The sequence below is a fragment of the Hippoglossus stenolepis genome, chromosome 11, assembly GCF_022539355.2.
Source record: "Hippoglossus stenolepis isolate QCI-W04-F060 chromosome 11, HSTE1.2, whole genome shotgun sequence".
In the NCBI taxonomy this organism is placed as follows: Eukaryota; Metazoa; Chordata; class Actinopteri; order Pleuronectiformes; family Pleuronectidae; genus Hippoglossus; species Hippoglossus stenolepis.
The window spans coordinates 24,819,381-24,842,607 of NC_061493.1; the positions used below are offsets into that span (position 1 = coordinate 24,819,381).

General features: G+C 42.1%; 1 protein-coding gene across 2 annotated transcripts; it reads right to left on the minus strand.

Annotated features, from left to right (window-relative positions):
• Window positions 1-250: 250 nt before the first annotated feature.
• Window positions 251-5,849, minus strand: LOC118117472 (zinc finger and SCAN domain-containing protein 12-like). 2 transcript variants are annotated; one of them, XM_047341923.1, is made up of 4 exons: window positions 5,450-5,847; window positions 5,407-5,417; window positions 1,221-1,700; window positions 251-636 (listed from the first exon to the last, which is right to left on the minus strand). In XM_047341923.1, the coding sequence occupies exons 1-4, from the start codon at window positions 5,608-5,610 to the stop codon at window positions 596-598; spliced, it is 693 nt and encodes a 230-aa protein (XP_047197879.1). In that variant the 5' UTR covers window positions 5,611-5,847; the 3' UTR covers window positions 251-595. The 2 variants fall into 2 exon arrangements, with proteins under 2 accessions (XP_047197879.1, XP_047197878.1); XM_047341922.1 differs by lacking the exon at window positions 251-636 and having other exon boundaries at window positions 697-1,700; window positions 5,450-5,849.
• Window positions 5,850-23,227: the final 17,378 nt, after the last annotated feature.

A 23,227-nucleotide genomic window follows, 5' to 3' on the forward strand; every position in this document is an offset into this window, starting at 1 on the left:
AACGACCATGAGACAAACTGGGATTCGTGAATATGGGCTATACAAATAAGATTTGATTGATTGATAAAGAAATCAGTTTTGTTCTCTTAAGATATTGAAGCATAAATCAAACCTTTTCTGCAGCACTTCTTTATATAAGATCACATGAATCCAAACTGTAATTGTGAAAGGTTCAGCATCAGTTCCCTTCTCTCCGTCTGAACACGTTCGAAACTTTGTTCTGGGAACAAAATTCACATCTTCCTTCCAGAACGTTCTCCAATATTTATTTGTATCAGTTTAATGAACAAACAAATCTGATAAGAATATTTTAACAAACATCACAAACACATTCATGGTTTTTAAGATGTGGAACATTTTACAGTGTCACAATATGTGGGAGTAAAATCTGTTTATTAGTTGATGCTGATTCATCTGTGATACGTCAATAATATCAAGTCGGGCTTTAACAGTTTTTCTTCAGTCTTCATGTCCCCTCTGAGGACAGATCCTCATCAGAGGGGACAGAGACTCGTCTTCACTTCACTTAGTGAACAACAAGTCTGAAAAACGTCCCTGATGCAACACTGAAGAACGTCCAACCACGAAATACATGTCAGTTACTCGTACATGTCAAACAGCCGGAGGAGCAGAGACCTTGAGTTAAAGCACAAAACATCATTAGGAAGTGATTTCTTTAAAAAAATACAAACATTATTCATATGTAAACATTCATTTATTTATACTTTTATGCAGAAAAATACATGAACGTAAGAATGTCCAAACGTTTGCAGCTCAGTGTTCGTCCTCAGGCAGAGACTTAAAAAAGTGTCTGTTATGACATGTTCATATTATATAAAATAATATATAATATACATTTTGTTGAATGACAATGTGATGATGTAAGCAAACAGGTGAACGCAGCCAGTCCCTCAGGAGGGGAGGAGACCAAACACAGAGTTAAAAGGGAGGGAACACTTGACTCTTATCTGTATGAATCCTCATGTGACTCTTTAAGTGTGAGGTCTGACTGAATCTCCTGCGACAGATGTTACAAGTATACGGCTTTTCACCCGTGTGGATTCTTTCGTGGATTCTATACGCTGAGTTTTGTCTAAACCTTTTCCCACATCTCTTGCAGAGGTACGGCTTCTCACCCGTGTGAATTCTCATGTGCTGTTGCAAGTTGGTTTTCTGAATAAATATATTCCCACATATTTCACAAGAAAACGGCCGCTCACCTGTGTGGATCCTCATGTGTCGTTTCAAGTCAGAGTTACTGCGAAAAGCTTTTCCACAAGTGTCACATGCTGAAGACCTTCTCCCTGAGTGAGTGTTGCAGTGACTCTGTGTTGGGGCAGAGCTGTTTCTCTGGGACTCTTCATCTCGAGTTGATCCTGGGTCCACATGCTCACTTCCTCTCTGATCTTGGCTCTCAGCTCCAGGAGAGATGTGAGAGAGGAGCTGCTGCTCACTGATTGGTTCTGGTTCGCTGTGCTCACTTCCCTCATAAGGAGACGTCAACATAAAGGTATCGTTCTCCTGCTTCAGTACAAGCTGCTCTCCCTCCTGACTGGTGCAGAGCTCCTCCTGCTCCTCTTTAATCTGTGGAGGCTCTGGATCCTCTTGGTCCAGACTGGGGTTCCTCTCCTGGTCAGTGAGAAGCTCCTCCTCCTTACAGACATGTTGCTGTGGAAGCTCTGGAGGACGGCGGCCTGAAACTGGAACAGAGAAAGAAGGGACATGTGGATGAGCAGCTTCTTTTCACTGTGTGTGGCACCACATGCTGCTGCCCCCTGCTGGTGAGGAGGCAGCAGCAGGTCTGTGTAACTTACCATTCAGCTTGTCCTCACCTGTCCTGTGTTAGTGTCTCAGTCCATTCAGCTTGTCCTCACCTGTCCTGTGTTAGTGTCTCAGTCCATTCAGCTTGTCCTCACCTGTCCTGTTAGTGTCTCAGTCCATTCAGCTTGTCCTCACCTGTCCTGTGTTAGTGTCTCAGTCCATTCAGCTTGTCCTCACCTGTCCTGTGTTAGTGTCTCAGTCCATGCAGCTTGTCCTCACCTGTCCTGTGTTAGTGTCTCAGTCCATTCAGCTTGTCCTCACCTGTCTTAGTGTCTCAGTCCGCAGCTTTCTCACCTGTCCTGTGTTAGTGTCTCAGTCCATTCAGCTTGTCCTCACCTGTCCTGTGTTAGTGTCTCAGTCCATTCAGCTTGTCCTCACCTGTCCTGTGTTAGTGTCTCTAGTCCATTCAGCTTGTCCTCACCTGTCCTGTGTTAGTGTCTCAGTCCATTCAGCTTGTCCTCACCTGTCCTGTTAGTGTCTCAGTCCATTCAGCTTGCCTCACCTGTCTGTGTTAGTCTCTCAGTCCATTCAGCTTGTCCTCACCTGTCCTGTGTTAGTGTCTCAGTCCATCAGCTTGTCCTCACCTGTCCTGTGTTAGTGTCTCAGTCCATTCAGCTTGTCCTCACCTGTCCTGTGTTAGTGTCTCAGTCCATGCAGCTTGTCCTCACCTGTCCTGTGTTAGTGTCTCAGTCCATGCAGCTTGTCCTCACCTGTCCTGTGTTAGTGTCTCTGTCCATGCAGCTTGTCCTCACCTGTCCTGTGTTAGTGTCTCAGTCCATTCAGCTTGTCCTCACCTGTCCTGTGTTAGTGTCTCAGTCCATTCAGCTTGTCCTCACCTGTCCTGTGTTAGTGTCTCAGTCCATTCAGCGTCCTCACTGTCTGTTTCTCAGTCCATGCAGCTTGTCCTCACCTGTCCTGTGTTAGTGTCTCAGTCCATTCAGCTTGTCCTCACCTGTCCTGTGTTAGTGTCTCAGAGTGTCTCAGTCCATGCAGCTTGTCTCACCTGTCCTGTGTTAGTGTCTCAGTCCATTCAGCTTGTCCTCACCTGTCCTGTGTTAGTGTCTCAGTCCATTCAGCTTGTCCTCACCTGTCCTGTTAGTGTCTCAGTCCATGCAGCTTGTCCTCACCTGTCCTGTGTTAGTGTCTCTCAGTCCATTCAGCTTGTCCTCACCTGTCCTGTGTTAGTGTCTCAGTATGCCTCTCCCTGTCCTGTGTTAGTGTCTCAGTCATTCAGCTTGTCCTCACCTGTCCTGTTAGTGTCTCAGTCCATGCAGCTTGTCCTCACCTGTCCTGTTAGTGTCTCAGTCCATTCAGCTTGTCCTCACCTGTCCTGTGTTAGTGTCTCAGTCCATGCAGCTTGTCCTCACCTGTCCTGTGTTAGTGTCTCAGTCCATGCAGCTTGTCCTCACCTGTCCTGTGTTAGTGTCTCAGTCCATGCAGCTTGTCCTCACCTGTCCTGTTAGTGTCTCAGTCCATTCAGCTTGTCCTCACCTGTCCTGTGTTAGTGTCTCAGTCCATGCAGCTTGTCCTCACCTGTCCTGTGTTAGTGTCTCAGTCCATTCAGCTTGTCCTCACCTGTCCTGTGTTAGTGTCTCAGTCCATTCAGCTTGTCCTCACCTGTCCTGTTAGTGTCTCAGTCCATTCAGCTTGTCCTCACCTGTCCTGTGTTAGTGTCTCAGTCCATTCAGCTTGTCCTCACCTGTCCTGTGTTAGTGTCTCTCAGTCCATTCAGCTTGTCCTCACCTGTCCTGTGTTAGTGTCTCAGTCCATGCAGCTTGTCCTCAACTGTCCTGTGTTAGTCTCTCAGTCCATTCAGCTTGTCCTCACCTGTCCTGTGTTAGTGTCTCAGTCCATTCCTCCTCTGTAGCTTGTCTCACCTGTCCTGTGTTAGTGTCTCAGTCCATTCAGCTTGTCCTCACCTGTCCTGTGTTAGTGTCTCAGTCCATGCAGCTTGTCCTCACCTGTCCTGTTAGTGTCTCAGTCCATGCAGCTTGTCCTCACCTGTCCTGTGTTAGTGTCTCAGTCCATGCAGCTTGTCCTCACCTGTCCTGTTAGTGTCTCAGTCCATGCAGCTTGTCCTCACCTGTCCTGTGTTAGTGTCTCAGTCCATTCAGCTTGTCCTCACCTGTCCTGTGTTAGTGTCTCAGTCCATTCAGCTTGTCCTCACCTGTCCTGTGTTAGTGTCTCAGTCCATTCAGCTTGTCCTCACCTGTCCTGTGTTAGTGTCTCAGTCCATTCAGCTTGTCCTCACCTGTCCTGTTAGTGTCTCTCAGTCCATTCAGCTTGTCCTCACCTGTCCTGTTAGTGTCTCAGTCCATTCAGCTTGTCCTCACCTGTCTGTGTTAGTGTCTCAGTCCATTCAGCTTGTCTCACCAGCTCAGTTCACTTGTCCTCACCTGTCCTGTGTTAGTGTCTCAGTCCATTCAGCTTGTCCTCACCTGTCCTGTGTTAGTGTCTCAGTCCATTCAGCTTGTCCTCACCTGTCCTGTGTTAGTCTCTCAGTCCATTCAGCTTGTCCTCACCTGTCCTGTGTTAGTGTCTCAGTCCATTCAGCTTGTCCTCACCTGTCCTGTGTTAGTGTCTCAGTCCATTCAGCTTGTCCTCACCTGTCCTGTGTTAGTGTCTCGTCATTCAGTTCTCCTTCTCAGTCCATTCAGCTTGTCCTCACCTGTCCTGTGTTAGTGTCTCAGTCCATGCAGCTTGTCCTCACCTGTCCTGTGTTAGTGTCTCTGTCCATTCAGCTTGTCCTCACCTGTCCTGTGTTAGTGTCTCAGTCCATTCAGCTTGTCCTCACCTGTCCTGTGTTAGTGTCTCAGTCCATTCAGCTTGTCCTCACCTGTCCTGTGTTAGTGTCTCAGTCCATGCAGCTTGTCCTCACCTGTCCTGTGTTAGTGTCTCAGTCCATGCAGCTTGTCCTCACCTGTCCTGTGTTAGTGTCTCAGTCCATGCAGCTTGTCCTCACCTGTCCTGTGAGTCTCTCAGTCCATGCAGCTTGTCCTCACCTGTCCTGTGTTAGTGTCTCTCAGTCCATGCAGCTTGTCCTCACCTGTCCTGTGTTAGTGTCTCAGTCCATTCAGCTTGTCCTCACCTGTCCTGTGTTAGTGTCTCAGTCCATGCAGCTTGTCCTCACCTGTCCTGTGTTAGTGTCTCAGTCCATTCAGCTTGTCCTCACCTGTCCTGTGTTAGTGTCTCAGTCCATGCAGCTTGTCCTCACCTGTCCTGTGTTAGTCTCTCAGTCCATTCAGCTTGTCCTCACCTGTCCTGTGTTAGTGTCTCAGTCCATGCAGCTTGTCCTCACCTGTCCTGTAGTTCTCAGTCCATGCAGCTGTCCTCACCTGTCCTGTGTTAGTGTCTCAGTCCATTCAGCTTGTCCTCACCTGTCCTGTGTTAGTGTCTCAGTCCATGCAGCTTGTCCTCACCTGTCCTGTGTTAGTGTCTCAGTCCATTCAGCTTGTCCTCACCTGTCCTGTGTTAGTGTCTCAGTCCATTCAGCTTGTCCTCACCTGTCCTGTGTTAGTGTCTCAGTCCATTCAGCTTGTCCTCACCTGTCCTGTTAGTGTCTCAGTCCATGCAGCTTGTCCTCACCTGTCCTGTGTTAGTCTCCTTGCAGCTTGTCTCACTGTCCTGTAACTTTATCTCAGGTTTCCAAACGATGTCCAACAGTCTTCTCTGTCGATCGATCTCTTCCTCGTACTCGACGATCGTTTGTTCAAAGACTCTGAAGATCTCTTCAGCAGCAGCAGTTAGTCGCTCGTGGACAAAGTCTCTCAAACACTGGACTGAAGACATTGTTGCTTCATCACCGCTCGAATCTTTATCTGCGACACGACGACACCATCGTCTTCCAGCTAACTGCACACAGCCACACAGCTAGCATGCTAACACTTCCGGTCTGCGTCCCACTGAAGCTCCGCCGTCGGAAGTCAGTAATATTTAATAAAAATGATTTAAAGAGATAAATGTTATAATGAACAACTTCTTCTTCTGCTTCTTCTTCTTCTCGGTTGGTAAACCTGTGTATTACTGCCACCCTCAGGACAGAAGTGGATACAACAAACAGCACAATGGGACGTTTCCTGTTTGGTCACATGTTCAAACAGTGAAATCACTGATGTTAAATATAAACAGAAGTATATCGTGTATATATACGTATATATATATATTATATATATTATATATATATATCGTATATATATATATAGAAAATGAGATGAACTTCATCAGAAATTAATTTTGCTTCTCAGTCACATGAGAAACATAAAATCAAACGTGTGGATCACACGTGATTACATGTGACAGTAACTGGTCTGGCCTGCAGGTGTCAGTGTTTCTGCTTGTTTGTCACCTGAGCTCAGATCCGGGTCTTTGAGCTCCTCTGAGTTTCTGAAGCATCTGGATTCTCCTCAAAGGGAATGATACTTTAATACTTTGATCCTTTAAGCACCTTCATCCTGTGAAATGAAATATATTTATTTGGGGGACAGATAGCTTCCCCATTTACCTCTATAATGTTTAGTATTTAATAATATAATTTCACAGGTTGAAGCTACTTATAGGATCAAAGGAGAGTCTAAATCTTTCAGAAGCTCATCAGAGGAGCTCAAAGGATCTTGTGGGTCTCTGAAGACCCTGGTCCTCCTCAGAGACTCGAACAATCCACACCAGCTCCACAGATCCTCTAAGAACATGATGTCATGGTTCAAAGGAAGTGATGGTTAGTGGGCGGAGCTTTATACTGTTTGATCTCTTTTCTCCAACTTCACCTGGAGCAGGTCAGCTGCTCAGTGTAAGTTACCATGGTGATTTACCCTGATAACAAAAGGAGCTTGTAGGACTGAAGACAATTCAACTGGTGTTTCATTAGTATCCCAAACGTCCTCTGCTGTTGACAGTTTGTCATCAAGTGACAGTGTTGAGTGTTTGTTGGCGTATTTCACGATGTTGAACGCAGCCTGAGCGAGTGTTTGATCTTTATCTGCAGCGTCGACTGTTAAATTGTGGTTTGTAACTGACGAAGCTGCAGAGGAAACGACAGACGGACTCAGCGAACATGTGACCACAGACAACATCCTGCTCCTCGTCTTTTAAACTTGTTCAACTTCAGAAAACAACAAACGGTAGATTTTAAGTTTCGAACTGGAAATCCTTTATCTTGACTTTTTCCTTCACAACAGGAACTCAATGAATAACACTCACACAGGAAACATGTCGAAAAAATGTTGTATAAATATATATTTTAGTAATTAATCTTAAATTTATTTTAATGTAAATAAAATGTCATAAATTAGTTTCAAAATAAAAGTTACTTATGTAAATATAAATCATTTTTGTATATAAATACATTTCTCTCTACATTTAAATATTTATTACTTTAACAGATTTATTAGTGACAATGGAACAATAATTCAAAACATTAAACAAGTGAAAATCACCAACTTTATTTGCATCAAGTCACAAAAAAATCGTAAAACAAAGTAAACACAGTCAATCAGAGAGCGTGATTGGAAGCTGCTGGGAGCTGTGGTCAGGCCAGCAGCGCTCTGATGGTCAGGACGCTGCTGAAGGCCACGGCCTTGGTGAACATCACTCGAGCTGCGTTCAACAGCAGCAGGTACGAGTTGAACCCGACGGATTCTGAACGGGACACAGAAACAAGACGGAACCTTTCTGAACACTGGAATGTTGAGAACAGGTTGAAACCACATGTTTGGGGACTCACCTGAATCAAAGTCCTCACAAGTCTCAACTGTTTCAAGACAAGAGAAAACATCAGAGAGGTTTGGAACAGGTTCAAGTGGTTTGGAACAGTTTGGAACAGTTTGGAACAGTTTTAAATGGTTTGGAACTGGTTTCAAAATGGTTTGGAACTGGTTTGGAACAGGTTAAAATGGTTTGGAACTGGTTTGGAACTGGTTTGGAACAGGTTAAAATGGTTTGGAACCACATGTTTGGTGACTCACCTGAATTAAAGCCGTCACAAGACTCAACTGTTTCGAGACAAGAGAAACCATCAGAGACACAAACAGAAAAAGACAGATGTGTTAAATAAACCATGTGATCAGCGTTGACCATGTCATGACTCTGGGATTCGTACCGTGGTTGTCGCTGGACGTCACGTTGCTCATCTCACAGGAGGAGATGGTTCCGTTGTTGAATCCAGTGAAGTAGAAGGTTCTGTGCTTCAGGGACATGGCGGCAGCACTGGTGCTCAGAGGGATCTTACTATTCAGAACCATCTCACCGTCCCGTGGACGGAAACCAGCCGCCAGACAAACCGCCGGGCCCCCGTGCCCCAGGCACCCCCCCGGCCCCAGAGGACTGAGGACAAACAGACTGGGCTGCACATGGGACTGATCTGAACAGGAAACAGAAGCCCCCCCACACATTCAGACATTTATCACATCTTTACATAAAACACAGGTTATTGAATATATTTGGTTCTGAATTCAATTTGATTCATTTATACGGTAACAACCGGTCAATTTGAATTATGTTTATAATTATTGTCATACAATTAATATCACAAGATTTTTGATAATCAGATTGATAAATTGTTCAGTAATTCAGTAAATATCTGAATCTCTGTAAATAAATAATCTATAATCTGATAATAATGAAATCATTTTTAGTTGATTCCATATTTTCTAAACCAAATATATTTTCAGATTTTATCTGGAATCACTGATCAATATCTAAAATCAGTCATTACTTATAAATATTAATAATTATAACAATGAGCCTTTGTCCAAACAAACTTAGTTTCATCTGCATAAAGAAGAATTTTACAATCACAGATAAATGTTTATATTTCTGACAATAAAAATCTTTTACTTTCGTTTATTTGATCAATTTCTCTACGACATTTACATTTTTCCATTTTCTCGTTCAATTGGAACTTTCTGAATAATTTGTACATAAATTGTTAACATTGGTGTATATATATATATTTATAAACTGATATTAAACATATAGTATTATTTCTCTGGATATTTAAAACTCCTAAATGGTTTTGCTCTACTTTGGCTTCAACACATTTTAAAATGTTAAGTCTTTCACAAGTTCATTAATATTAAACACTATTTATTTATTAAATATTAATATCAATTTATAACCAACATTGATATTTTTACATTTAGTTTAAGACTCAAATGTGGAAGTTTCAGGCTCTGAATTCAAATGAAAACATTCAAACTGAGACTGGAGTCACTGACTGACCCTGGTCTCATGAACAGAGTGGTCTCACCTTGGGGACGGACGTTGAGTCTGATGGCGTCTCCGAATGTGTAAGTACACAGTGTTTCAGCCTCAGCACAAAAACCTGAGAGTCAGAGCAGCTCAGAGATGTTGATGATCCACGTCCATCGAGAGGACAAGAGGACGAGGGGACGAGAGGACGAGGGGACGAAAGGACTGAGCTGAGATTTCTTCTGTTTACTGAGAGAATCTGAAATGTTTCAGCTGGAGAGACGAGAAGACATGAAGCTGTTTCCAGTCTGTCTGTGTGTGTCTGTGTGTGTGTGTGTGTGTGTGTGTGTGTGTGTGTGTGTGTCGTCAGGAGGCAGCAGGTTTTTGTTCAGCTCTGTGTGGATCCTCCATCACCGTGGTACCCACGTATATCCACAGTGAAAAAGCCTTGTATAAAAACCTCCTCTCGTCTGCATCAGGAAACTGAACCACATCTCGTGGTTGTTTTTCTCCACCAATCAGAGCAGGTTCAGTCCCCCACATGTTCCTGACAGATTCAATTCACATTAATGTGACCGCGACCTTTGACCTTTGAATTCTAACCAGTTCATCTTAGGGTCAAAGTGAACTTCCACCACACGATGAACAGGTGAAGTGTGAACGACCCAAAGTGACAGATCCATCTTGGACAAACATTTATTTAACGTCTACTTTGAGTTTTTAGTTTGTTCCATGTCCCATCTGCTGACATGGAGGAGAAGGTTCTTGGAGCGTGTTGGTTTTAGTGAAGCAGTCAGTCGGACTTCAGTCACCTCGAAAAACACTACAGCTCTAAAACTGTTCAACTGTTTCTGTGAACGCAGCTGCAGGCAGCCTGAGGTTTTTACCCATCAACCTCTGTGGCGACGCGGCGTCTTATCTGATGGATTCAACATCAGAGAGAAATCTGTCGAGGTCACGTGACCCGACGCAGCAGAAACAGTGTTTAAATAAAGATTTGTTTAAAGCTGACAGAGGTCAAAGGTTAAACTTCACTTTGAAATCTGTAAAACTGAAAGTTTTCTGCTCGGCTGTAATTTATCAACACGAATAAACAAGTGATTATTATTTTAATGCGACGTCACAATGAAGCATTTTATTGAATCTGTTATTTAAACAGACGCCTGAACAGCTTCAGTCGTTTCCTTCTCGTTTTCTTTTATCGTCACGATTTGTCCTCAAACTTAAAAAAGCAAAAGAATAGAATTTAAAAAGTGAAACTTAGAAATAAAAAGTCATTGTTCAAACAGATGTGGTGTATTTAGTTAACATGGATCATTTTGACACGTGTGTAAAACATAATGACATGTTTACAGCTAGCGGCGCCTGGTTTCTGGACTCTCAGACTCCCTAAGTGTTATTACAATATGTTACTTGTTAGTTATCTCTTCCTGAGAATGCTCTTTGACCTGTTAGGTGGAGAGGTTCCCATCTTCAAGTAGGAAGCATGTTTCGAATTAGATGCCCCTATGTATGATGTCATTTTATCTCTAGTTTTGGGCGTAAACAAGTTCCCTATATGAATGCTTGTCCGGCACCGGCGACTCAGACTTCTGCATTGGCCGAGAACGTCTCCGGTAAGCTAGGCACCGGCCCTGACCTGTAACTTCTGTGTAATAAACCTTATTATACAAGCAAGAACAGTGTCCGCGGAGATTCCTTCATCATCATCTTCAACATCACTGCTGCTTAAAATATACGACAAATTTGGCGTCACGAACTCTGGACGTGCTGTGGCCTGCGGCATCTCCAAGACCTTCACACACGGTGAGCATTTCTCACTTGACTGGATGCTGGTTCGTTCATTGAGGCTGTTGTGTGCCTGCTGTCTGGTCACACCGTAAAGAACCTTTTCTTTTTGTGGACATGTCATGTTGTGTTGATGTTTGAAGTGAAGTTCCGTGCTAAATTTGATTTTATTTGCGTAGTGCACAACGCAAATAAAGGGGGGATTATTATAAGAGAAGATAAAAAGTGAAGAAAGGAAATAACATAAATACAAGAGATGTATTGTATGTGTAGAATAGCTTCATTGTAACGATAAGGTGAGCTAAATAACATTGTGCGAGATTAATGAAGATTGGGCCCTCAACTTCTTAACGGTAAGACATGTGTAGATTAGTCACTGCGTGACAGTTGGCTTTGACATAGTCAGGAATTGAGTTAAAAAGAGAAAATTGGGATAATCCTGGATCCAGGAAATTTGAATAAATAAATGTAAACAGTGATAAGGGACAGAGTAATGAGAGAGAAATAGGATCAAAGAGATGATCAGGGAAAGACGCCGCAGAATCTGGATATAGAAGCCCTCAGGAAGAGGAGCTGTTAGAATGGGCCGCAAAACCTCACCACAGGTCAGTTTAATAAACTGGAGATTGTAGAATTAAAAATTCGATTGTATGTTCTCACTCTGAACATTTGTTGACGAACAGTGTTTGGTGCAGCCTCTCATCGAATATTTACATCTCATAGGTAGCATAAATTTAAAAGAATAAGAAAGAAAAGTGCGCGGCAAAAAGCATGCTATATGAATGTATGGTATGAATGAGTTGTTTTGGGGAATTTAAGATGAGTGCTGTTTGTGTTTTTGGGTTGAATTTGCAGTGTTTTTCATTGTGTGGCAATGTGTGTGCGTTCATGAACAGGGAGACATCTCCCAGCCGTACCCTGTGTGTGTGTGTGTGAAGCGTGGTCACTACTGTGTTCCAGCTGTGTGTGACAAACTGCAGCAGGGATTGGTCTATGTGGTTTAGATTAATAAATAAGATTTTATGATTGAATAAACATATATAGGTTGTGGTTGATAACGGGAAATTTGATAACTTATAAGGAAAGATATTTTGCTTTCTGTATTAAATAAAACAATGAGCCTCTTCCAGAGGACGTAATGAATTATGTGGGTCTAGCTTTCCCTCCCTCCACTCGCCCCCACCTTCCCCATGTTTTTCTTCGGATCTCTCCTCGGCTCCCCTGAGAGAGAGACCGCCTGTGTGAAAGAATTCAGAAAAGAGGGGGAGAAAGGGGGGTTGTAAATTTTCTAAAACATGAGTACAGCGACATGAGGAGAGACTTTCATGCTCTCACCTCTGTGATTAACACCCTCCTGTGAGACGCAGGGGCAGAGTCACAAAGTTTTTAAAAAACAAACAACAGAAAACAATTCTTTAATGGGGTTTAGTTTAAGCTAAAAAAGACAGTTTGTTTGTTTGTTTGTTTGTGGGACAGCGAGATTGTGCAGACAGTATTAGGAAATAATATTGTTTGTTTGATTCAGCTAGATTGGATATGTTTGTAGTTCTAAAAATTCTTTAACCGCTAAAATTTTTTGTTTCATTTGGTTTTCATTAAATTCTACAATGCTTAGTTAGGGGTTTAATTTGGGAACAAATTGAGTTTAATTTGATATTTTGGACTTTAAATACTGGATAATGATAATTTTGATAGAAGGAGAGATAGTTAGAATTTTGTTTTAAGGTGATAACGAGAGGAAATTGGTTGCATTGACTAGAGAATGCACATATGCTGGTATCAAGAGTGTGAACATCTACACTACGGGCTGGTATAAATAAGAATAACATATCTGTTTTTCCTCACTGGGACTGACACATGTGCTGTGTGCAGGCAGAGAGTCATACAGATATATATTGGTTTATGAAAGGACTGTTGAGTTATTAATACAGCCGTGAATAAATAATAAACTATTGAGAACTTTAAAGATATTATTAGAGTGAAATAAACTAAATGATATATTGATGATGCATGGTATGGGATTATTACTGGTATTTAAAGGAGAAAAACATCTATTGACCTAAATGCTGGCAGATAACGTGTGCAAATGTGTGCAAATCATACTGAATCGCTTATGATGCTGTTCAAAGGACCTAATGGGTTATTGCCTGTTTCTTTCCCTTATCCATTTACGGTGAGTGGGAATTGAGGCCGGTGCATCACACAGATTGAGGCTTGCTGACGCCTGCGTGTGCAGCTCCTGTCTCCAGTCTGATCAAGGCCGGTACAGTTTATTCACAAACTCTTTAGCAAAAACCTGCATTTTACATATTTGTATGTGTTCTCATTTATAGTTATTATTGTTGATACACATTTTAACCTGCTTTCATTTATAAACTATTATAAGAATATTAATAGAGCACATTCATCTGCTTACATACACATGAAATACTACATGCTGTAGTCAGTTAAATAAATAAATAAATAAATAAATAAAAGGCTTGGCAACGGACTGACCAGTTAATGCATTTAATTAATTAATAGAATATGATTGTTTGGTCTAAACTCTGCTGTCAGTTGCAGATGTGAGTTTTATTGTTTGTGCGTGGCTTATTCTGATCTGTGCTGTGTTGGAGATTCACTATTGTGACTGTTTGATGATTTGAGGTGAATATTGGTTGATAATTAGGTGATTGTCTTGCTGCGACTAAGAGCACATTTGGTGACAGTCAGTCACATGTGGGAGCGCGTGATCTTTTTGTCAAATATTATAAGCGGACTTTGGGTTGTGCTATTACATAAATGAGCTTTTGATTCCTTTGGAGTTGGCAAATCAATTTCATTTTTATTATTGGCTGTGGTGTCTTAATGGTTTTAATACATGAATTGATTAATTTGTTGGTTGGTTGATTGATTGATTGATTGATTGATTAATTGGTTAATTGATTGATTTGTTAATTGTTTGATTGGTTAGTTGATTGATTGATTGATTGATAGATTTATTGATTGATTAATTGGTTAGTTGACGGATTTGTTAATTGTTTAATTGATTGGTTGGTTGATTGGTTAATTGGTTGATTGATTGAAAAAAAAAAAAATGAGAAGGTGGAGAAGGAAAAGATGGAAAATGAGAAGGTGGAGAAGGAAAGGATGGAAAAGAGAGGAGATGATACCACTAATGACAGTGAGAATGGAGACAACGATGAAGATTTGGAGACCAGGACTCCTTCATCTTCAAGAAGGTTTTGTCCTGCGACATCCAGTACTGAAATAAAAGAGGACTTACGGAGGACTTTAAGAGAGGTCGAAAGAAGTATGGACCGATGCTCCTATGACTTGGGAAAAACTAGTAGTCCAGAAAGACAAAGAACACTGGTGAACCAGTTAGAGGAGTTGCAGATACGGAAGGAAGAGCTGCAGAAAGAAGGCTCCCAACTATTGGGCATGAAAAATGCATTGCGCTCAAGAAAACAGTTGACACTCAAGAAGATGTTTCCAGTGGTCATCCGAGGGCAGAGTTTGGAGTATAAGCCTTGGCAGAGTACAGATATGTCAAACATACTTGAGAAGTTACCTACTCTTCAAGATGGAGCACATTCTTGGATTTCGAAGTTGGAAGAGATTATGGTGGGAGAACAACCTGCCATTGGAGATATTAAGAGACTTTTGGCTAATCTCCTTGGAGTTCATGCTATGGGAGAAATTCTACAGAAAGCTGGACTTAATCGATATGTGGGAACTGCTGTGAATGATTCAGAGCTGTTTTCTGCAAATAGAGGTCGAGCGTGGAGAGCGCTGAAAGAGACATTTCCGACAAATGTACATCCTGACAACATTTTTATTGAACCACTGGGACAGGAAGAAAACCCGAGGGCCTATGTGTCGAGAGCTCATCAAGTGTGGAGAAATATCACAGGAAATAACCCGAATTTGAATCAAATGGAGCAGTCAATTTTGAGCCAGCCAGAATACAGAAGGGGTTGCCCTATCAGTGAGGAGCAAACTGGCAGAGGTGGTTGGTCTTGAAGCATGGCAAAGGGTGTCTATACGGATCATATAGCCCATCAAGTGGTGCTGTATAGGAAAAAGGAACATGACCAGAAAGATCAGGACCAGAGACCCTCAGAAAACTCAATCAAATACAACTGGTGGATAATAAGAAGATGGAGAAGAAGCAGGCTCTGGTTATGCAGAATCAGGCTCCACTAAATCAACCATTACCACAACTACAGCCGAACCAGGTTCAGCTCCATCGTTCCAGCCATCATCGGTGGTTCCAGTTGTTGTGCCATGATGCATCAAGCGTGATACCATAAAATGGTGTGTTTCGCATTCAATAAATTTGGTTATCAAGATAAAAATATTAAATATTAATATTTTATTATTAATATTAAATAATAACTTTAATTGATTAAAGTTACCTCGAATTTCACCCTTCAAAGGAAGTGAAAAGATAGCCAATTTATTGATTAAGTCTCATAAAGGTTCTAACTACAAATTTGGAACTCTGATTAACAATTAAATTAATAACTATAACCAAAATTACCATATAGATAGTTAGCTAAGTTGAAAGATATGGGGTTCTTGACAGTGTAGAGGTTGGCGAAATTCACTTATGCAACATTAATGGAAAAACATTTGTGAAAGAAAAACATTTATTATGAATATAATAAAGTATAAAACACAAATTACTAATGGTCTAATTGCTAAACAAAGATAGGTATGTGTGTATACATGTGTGTGTGTCTGTGTGAGTCAGCGTGCTTTCAAGATGGTGGCTGGCCAAAGAGATAACACCCTTCCCACCTATTGGAATGTTTACGACCTGTAGAGCTAATGAGGTGAAGAGTTATGCGTGTGTCTGTGTGTGTGCCAAATTAGAGGAAGTTACTAGATTGGATGCAACGAAAGACTGTGAAGAGCATAACAGACTAACATTACTTTCTCAATAACTTGTACCCAAAATATCGCAACACCACAAATCAAAGTTATAAACCTCACACAGAATCGAATAAACAGTCTTGCTTAGCCTAGTATAATTATTAAGCCCAGATGTGTTACCAGTCCGTGGAAAGGGAAACGGAAGTTGCTGTGCAGTTCGCAGTTTTGTGTCGTCTTGCTGGTTTCGTTGAGTTCAGTTCAGTTGCTGAAGTTTGCCAGCAGGACATCGAGTCGCTGCTAGGACGTTGGTAGAGCTTGGAGGCGAGGAGGTTTCCTTGGTGAGATGAGCTGGAAGCTGCACCTTTGTGCTCCTCTCGAAGAGTTGGATGGGAAGAGAAGATGTGAGCTGGAGAAGAGGCTCCACAGCCTTCCCTCCTGTGGAAGGATTGTGGGAAGAGGCAGGACGAGGCTCGACAGCCTTCTCTCCGTTGAGGAGTTTAGCAAGAGAGATCGAGCAAGAAGCTGGAGAACTTAGCTTATATTGGCCCGGTGACCTCACAGGTCATGGGGTCCAGAGTGACCAATGGGAGTTGAAACCTGTGTCCCTGGGGGTTTCCACCCTCTGTGTGAGATTGATGCCCTCTGGGACATTGAGTTTCTTGCTCTGGTTTTTAATGGCCCCTGGGAGACGGAGTCCTGGAGGGACATGCTGCTTCCGGCTTTGATGGCACATGTAGGCGAAGTGTGGTTTCACACAAAACCATGGCCCAACATCCTCCTTCGTTCTCAGGATCGCACCTGACGTGGGTTCCTGAGGGCGAGCTTGAACATGTTTAGTCCAAGCTGGAAAAGTCAATTGTCAGTTCATTTGGATTGTCACATCTGGGCATTTGTGTATACTATCTAGTTTGGCTACAAGATTCAAATTAGACAAATAATTCAGATTACAATGACAGTACAATATGAATAACCTGTGCTCTTCACTAGGTTAGGGAGAAAAAGGAAAAAAATAAGACATTGTGAATTGTAAGATAAGATGCAGAGAGATTACGTACAATGATAAGGTCATTTTTGGAATGTCCAAGAGTTTTGTTCACTCTTGGATCCTACACAATGTAGTACTCAGTCTGATCTGTTAGACTTAACAATTTTAATCTTCAGCAGGTTTTCCTGCGGAAGGTTGTCATAATTTTTCAAAATCTCAAAATCCAAATGACTGTATCATTGTTTCTGTAAGAATATGCTAATGTCCTAACATGTGTGGTATGGACTACATTATTATGGAATGGAACGTAGTCGATCCAAACATATTTACAAAGTTGGCAGTGGTATATAAGTTTAATCAGAATTTAGGTTTTGAAGTTTGCTGCTGTTGCTAACAAAACAGTTTTCCTATTAACTGCAAGAAACTTAATACTGACTGTCAGTACAGGGGTTCACTGTGTTGGTTATGGCCTTGAGGAGCGAGCTCTGGATCGCCTGTGTCGTGGCTCAGGGCCGTAACGCTCTGGGGAGCCAGAGTCCAGGAGGACTTCAGAGGCGCTGTCACTGTGTGCTCGGTCATAACCATGTTTTAAACTGTACTCAGAGACGCTGTCGTCATCTTCTGAGTAGTGGTAAGTTGTCTGAGCCAGAATTTCAGAGTATGGCTTCCTACAGCTTCTACTGTGGGAATGCCTATCTCTGGGAAGTGGGTGGACATGGTGGATACGCTCAGTGTCCCTACGCTGCCTGTTGTCACCCCCCTTCGTTTTGTTGTGAGGGTGAAGTTTTGAGGCAGCGGATGAATTTGGCACCGTGCTGTTTGTTTTGACGGACTCGGTTGCACCTACTGTAGCCTTGAAAGTGATAACAGTTTCCCAAGCCACCTGTGTCATCTTTCTGATCTGCTGCATTGAAGGTTTTCCTTGCTGTGTCATCAGTACAACATGTGTGCGTATACATGGATGTAAGTTACGTAAGAACATGGACTTGAAGGTGGGATTTTCTTCTAGGCCTGGTGCGTTCTTTCCCTGAAAATAAACATGCCTCAAGCGTTGAAAATAATCTTTGGGATTTTTGGCGTGAATGTTTAATTTGGGATGCTGTAACAATGGATGTGATCTCGTCAGCAGTAGAAGAGAATTCTCGACTAGTGCTTTACGGAGCTCTGTGTAGTTACCTTTGACGCTGGAAGGAAGTGACTGAATTAACCTGTGAACAGCTGTAGAGCTGGTTTTTAACACAAGTCTAACCTTCTCTCTTTCTGTTGCATTTGGCACATCACTTAAGCTGAGATCTAGTTCTCTAAAGTAATTATCAATATTGTTATCACAGTTGTCTGGATCAAATTGTTCAATATCTTTAGCTAGAAACTCAAGCAAATCAAAGCGCGACACTGTGAGGTCCGGCACGCATCACCTGCTGCGGTCTCTCTGGTTGAGGGGAGGTGCTAAAACATCCTGAAATGTTGAAGTCCCCCCTTTGGAGAGTTGTGCACGGAAAAATGTGTCATGCATCCGTGGATGAGAAGCATATGAGGCACAATGTGTTCTTGAAGATAAACTACATGTGTCGTCAATGTCAGTGTCAGAGTCAGAGAGATGGGAAGTTAGGAAGCTGTTACCTCTTCCTGTCAGTGGAGGATCAGGAGGTGACTTACTTCCCAAAGACTTCGGGTCGGATGGGATTCTGTCCCATCTTGGGAGTGAAGAGGGAGTTAACCGTACACTATCGGAGGAGTGTGAATCGGAATAACCAGAATCGCATTGGTTCAAAAACTGATGTGAGGCGGTCTTCTAATCTAAGTTTTAACAATTCCTCCTTGTGTGAATAGAGATCTGACTCTGCTGAGTGCAGGTCCTCTAAATAGTGCAGGGCTTTCTTACTAGCAGTTTGAACCTCCTGGAAAAGAAAAGCATTTTGCGCTCTTAGGGCATTTACCTCCTGTTCCACAGCTGCTTTGCTCTGACAGGCAAGGTTGATTTGCCTGTGGAAATTTAGAATCATGCATCTCAACAATGGACCCTTTGATGCTGTTTGTGCATCACACTTGTCGTTAAGTGAAGAATCTATTTCTTTATTACACTCACTGAAGTTCAACTTGCTGATGAATGGGGATAGCCCCAGGGTCAGGCTCTGTGCTATGGAAGAAACAAATTGTTCTACACAGGGTTCTCCATTGTTGGTTCTGAAATTGAAAATTAGATTTACAAGTTTATAAATCAAAAGCAGTGTGGTTGGCTTTGGTGTTGCACTGGCAGACACCTTGTAGTGTGGATTTGATCGTACACTAGCCCAACCAAAACTATGGTGGGTTAAACAGTTCACCAAACTTTTAATCACTAACTGATATGCAGGGCAGTAACAGTTAGGTTCTATAAATTCACAGGGCTGGAAGCCTTGGCTCTTTCTCAGGTTCTCTTATCCAACTTGGGCTGATATGCTTGGCAGTAACAGCCAGGTACAAGCTCTGTTCCATAGGCGGTGGCGCTATGTCTTAATTCAAAAGCACTTAACAGTTACAGAAAATTTCACAGCTTGACCAGTTAACATTGAATATGTGATATTCAAATGTTAAAAGAAATTCTTAAAATTTCAACAACGAATATTCAACTGGAGTTATTAGCGAATAGCAATCTTTTAGCGTAACACTATGAGGACCTAAAATGGTAGTTATGAATAATTAATTATTAATAAACATTTAATTTATGAATAAATTAAATTTCACCACAATGCACTTGTTTGTAAATACGGTTGAACGTCTACTCCGTGGCAGACTAGTGGAATTGAATTCAAACCTTGGCTTGACTGAAAATTCAAAATTCCACTTATTTCTAGCGTTGGCCAAAATGAAAAGAAATTAATATTGCATAATCATGAATTTTCAACTGTACTCTCCTCTCGCAGAGGCACCATTTATGTTAGCCAAAAATGGAAGAGAAAGAAACAATTAATGTTACATAATTATGAATTTTGCCTTCTGTACTCAATCCACCCAGGACGCCATTAATGTTGGAAAAATATTATTAAAAATAAAAATTACTAATTGCTAATTAAATAACAATTAATGTTGCATAATTATGAATTTTTGCCAACTGTACTCTGCCCACCCAGGACGCCATTAATGTTGTGCCATGATGCATCAAACATTCATAAAATGGTGTGCCTTTCGGCATTCAATAAATTTGGTTATCAAGATAAAAATATTAAATATTAATATTTTATTATTAATATTAAATAATAACTTTAATTGATTAAAGTTACCTGGGCACCACCCTTCAAAGGAAGTGAAAAGATAGCCAATTTATTGATTAAGTCTCATAAAGGTTCTAACTACAAATTTGGAACTCTGATTAACAATTAAATTAATAACTATAACCAAAATTACCATATAGATAGTTAGCTAAGTTGAAAGATATGGGGTTCTTGACAGTGTAGAGGTTGGCGAAATTCACTTATGCAACATTAATGGAAAAACATTTGTGAAAGAAAAACATTTATTATGAATATAATAAAGTATAAAAACACAAATTACTAATGGTCTAATTGCTAAACAAAGATAGGTATGTTGTATACATGTGTGTGTGTCTGTGTGAGTCAGCGTGCTTTCAAGATGGTGGCTGGCCAAAGAGATAACACCCTTCCCCACCTATTGGAATGTTTACGACCTGTAGAGCTAATGAGGTGAAGAGTTATGCGTGTCTGTGTGTGTGCCAAATTAGAGGAAGTTACTAGATTGGATGCAACGAAAGACTGTGAAGAGCATAACAGACTAACATTACTTTCCAATAACTTGTACCCAAAATATCGCAACACCACAAATCAAAGTTATAAACCTCACACAGAATCGAATAAACAGTCTTGCTTAGCCTAGTATAATTATTAAGCCCAGATGTGTTACCAGTCCGTGGAAGGGGAAAACGGAAGTTGCTGTGCAGTTCGCAGTTTTGTGTCGTCTTGCTGGTTTCGGTTGAGTTCAGTTCAGTTGCTGAAGTTTGCCAGCGGAATTGAGTCGCTGCTAGGACGTTGGTAGAGCTTGGAGGCGAGGAGGTTTCCTTGGTGAGATGAGCTGGAAGCTGCACCTTTGGCTCCTCTCGAAGAGTTGGATGGGAAGAGAAGATGTGAGCTGGAGAAGAGGCTCCACAGCCTTCCCTCCTGTGGAAGGATTGTGGAAGAGGCAGGACGAGGCTCGACAGCCTTCTCTCCGTTGAGGGAGTTTAGCAAGAGAGATCGAGCAGGCTGGAGAACTTAGCTTATATTGGCCCGGTGACTCACAGGTCATGGGGTCCAGAGTGACCAATGGGAGTTGAAACCTGTGTCCCTGGGGGTTTCCACCCTCTGTGTGATTGATGCCCTCTGGGACATTGAGTTCCTTGCTCTGGTTTTAATGGCCCCTGGGAGACGGAGTCCTGGAGGGACATGCTGCTTCCGGCTTTGATGGCACATGTAGGCCAGTGTGGTTTCACACAAAACCATGGCCCAACACAGTTGTCTCCTACCCACAGCCAACCTTTGGTCAAGCACAGAATTGGAGAGGAAGGGATCAAGGAAATTTCGGAAGAGGAAGAGGAGGAAGGTTTAATCCAAATTTTCAACAGCGTTCAGAAGAATGTTATAATTGTGGACAATTAGGACACTTTGCCCGTGAGTGCAACAAGTCAGGAGGGAATTTCAGAGGGAACTCCAGAGGAAACTTCAGAGGAGGATTCAGGGGCCAATCAGGGCCACCCAGGGACCGGTGAACCCTTACAGAGGCCCGGAACCAGGATTCTAGAGATGCCCTGAAGACTCGAAAGGGGGTGTCAGCTGATAGTTGTCAGGGAGGAGAGATCCAACAATAGAGGTGAAAATAAATAATCGACCATTGGAAGTGATGGTGGATAGCGGAGCTGCTTTTACCTGTATTCAGCCTGAAGATGCTATACATCTCCCCATGTCCGGTCAATTGATTCGGACAATCGGGTTTGAGGGAGTGAAACAGCTGATTCCTCTCACAGAACCAATTGAGCTCAGTTATAAAAATCGGAAGATTACAATACCCATATTGGTATCAGAACATACACCTATTGCACTTTTGGGAAGAGATGCTTTGTGTAGATTGAAGTGTACAATAAAGTTTACACCAGACGGCTGTCTGGTGGAAGTGCCAAATGATATTTTTCACCAATCATTGATGACAACGGAGACTGAAGCTTCTTCAGTATTTTGGATCGGAAGTCTTAATGCAGATTTTTTGGAGCCAGCTAAATTGTGGGAGAAGTTTATCATTGCCAATATGCCTGATGCGAAGCTTCCAGAGTATCCATTTCACTGCACGCTCAAGTATTTCAATAATGATGCCCAACCAAACACAGAGGAATGGTTGAGTCGTCAACCAAAGCAAGTTCAACTCAGTTCGGGCTGTATAATTTTGGGACCACAAGGAGCAGCTATAAAGATAACACAGAGATGAATATTTGGATAAAGAGTTTGATATCGAGAAGAGTGTGCCACATGTGACCTTGTTGGTGTGTGAAGAATATACGCAGAAGCATATAGGAGAAATGATGGCAGAAGCAGAAGAAGCTGTTTTTATACCGGTAAAAGAGAATCTTGCCATCTGGAGGAGTGAGGATCAGAGATTCATTAAGATCATGATCTCTGCTCAAGGACAAGGAAAGCCACAAACTGTGCGGATGACACATGAGTCAATTTGCAGTGCTAAGATGGACTCAGACTTAATGAGAGAAGAGATGCTGCGACAAGTTCCAGAATGTTTGTGGTCTCGGCATAGTACTGATATTGGACTTGTGAAGTCAGCCCAACCAGTGAGAGCTGAACTCCGACCAGGAGTCAAACCTCCTTGGAAGAACCAGTATCCACTGAAGGAAGAGGCAATCCGAGGAATTGAACCACAGATTGAAGGACTTTTGAAAGCAGGTGTTTTGAAGATAACACAGAATCCCCAGAGTAACACGCCTTTGTTGCCTGTAAAGAAGCCAGATGATTCATATCGCCTGGTACATGATTTGAGAGCGGTGAATGAAGTGATAGCTGATTTTCCAGCAGAAGTGCTGGAAGACATCAACTCCCCAGACGAAAGCTGGGAAAATGGAAGGGAAATCTACCCTTTTAGTGTTAAAAGTTATTGAAGGTATAAATGTATCGCATTTAACTACAGTGGCGCCTCAGATGATTTCTATAACGCCACCTCCTTTGAATACGGTGATCAGAGTTAAGTTAGGAGGAACAGCTTACCTTCCTTGTCGATGTGGAAGGTGGAATGTTGGTAGTAACATTCCTCCCAAGTGGGAAAATAGTCGTGGTGAAGATGTGTTGTTGACAAGACCTGAAGTTGACATTGTGCCTCGTGATCAAAGGAAGTATGTTTTGTATAATGACATGAGGTGGTTGAAAATTAAAGATGATTGTTCACTTGTCCTGCGTAAAGTTACATGGGAAGACCAAGGGGAATACATGTGTACTTATTTAGAACCGGAGTTTAAATTTGTTCCATATCAAAATTATTGGATAAAAGGTCATATAACTCGTAAAGTGACACTCATGATAAAAGATTTGAGTCCTGTTGGAGTTTTCACGGTTACTAAAGGGG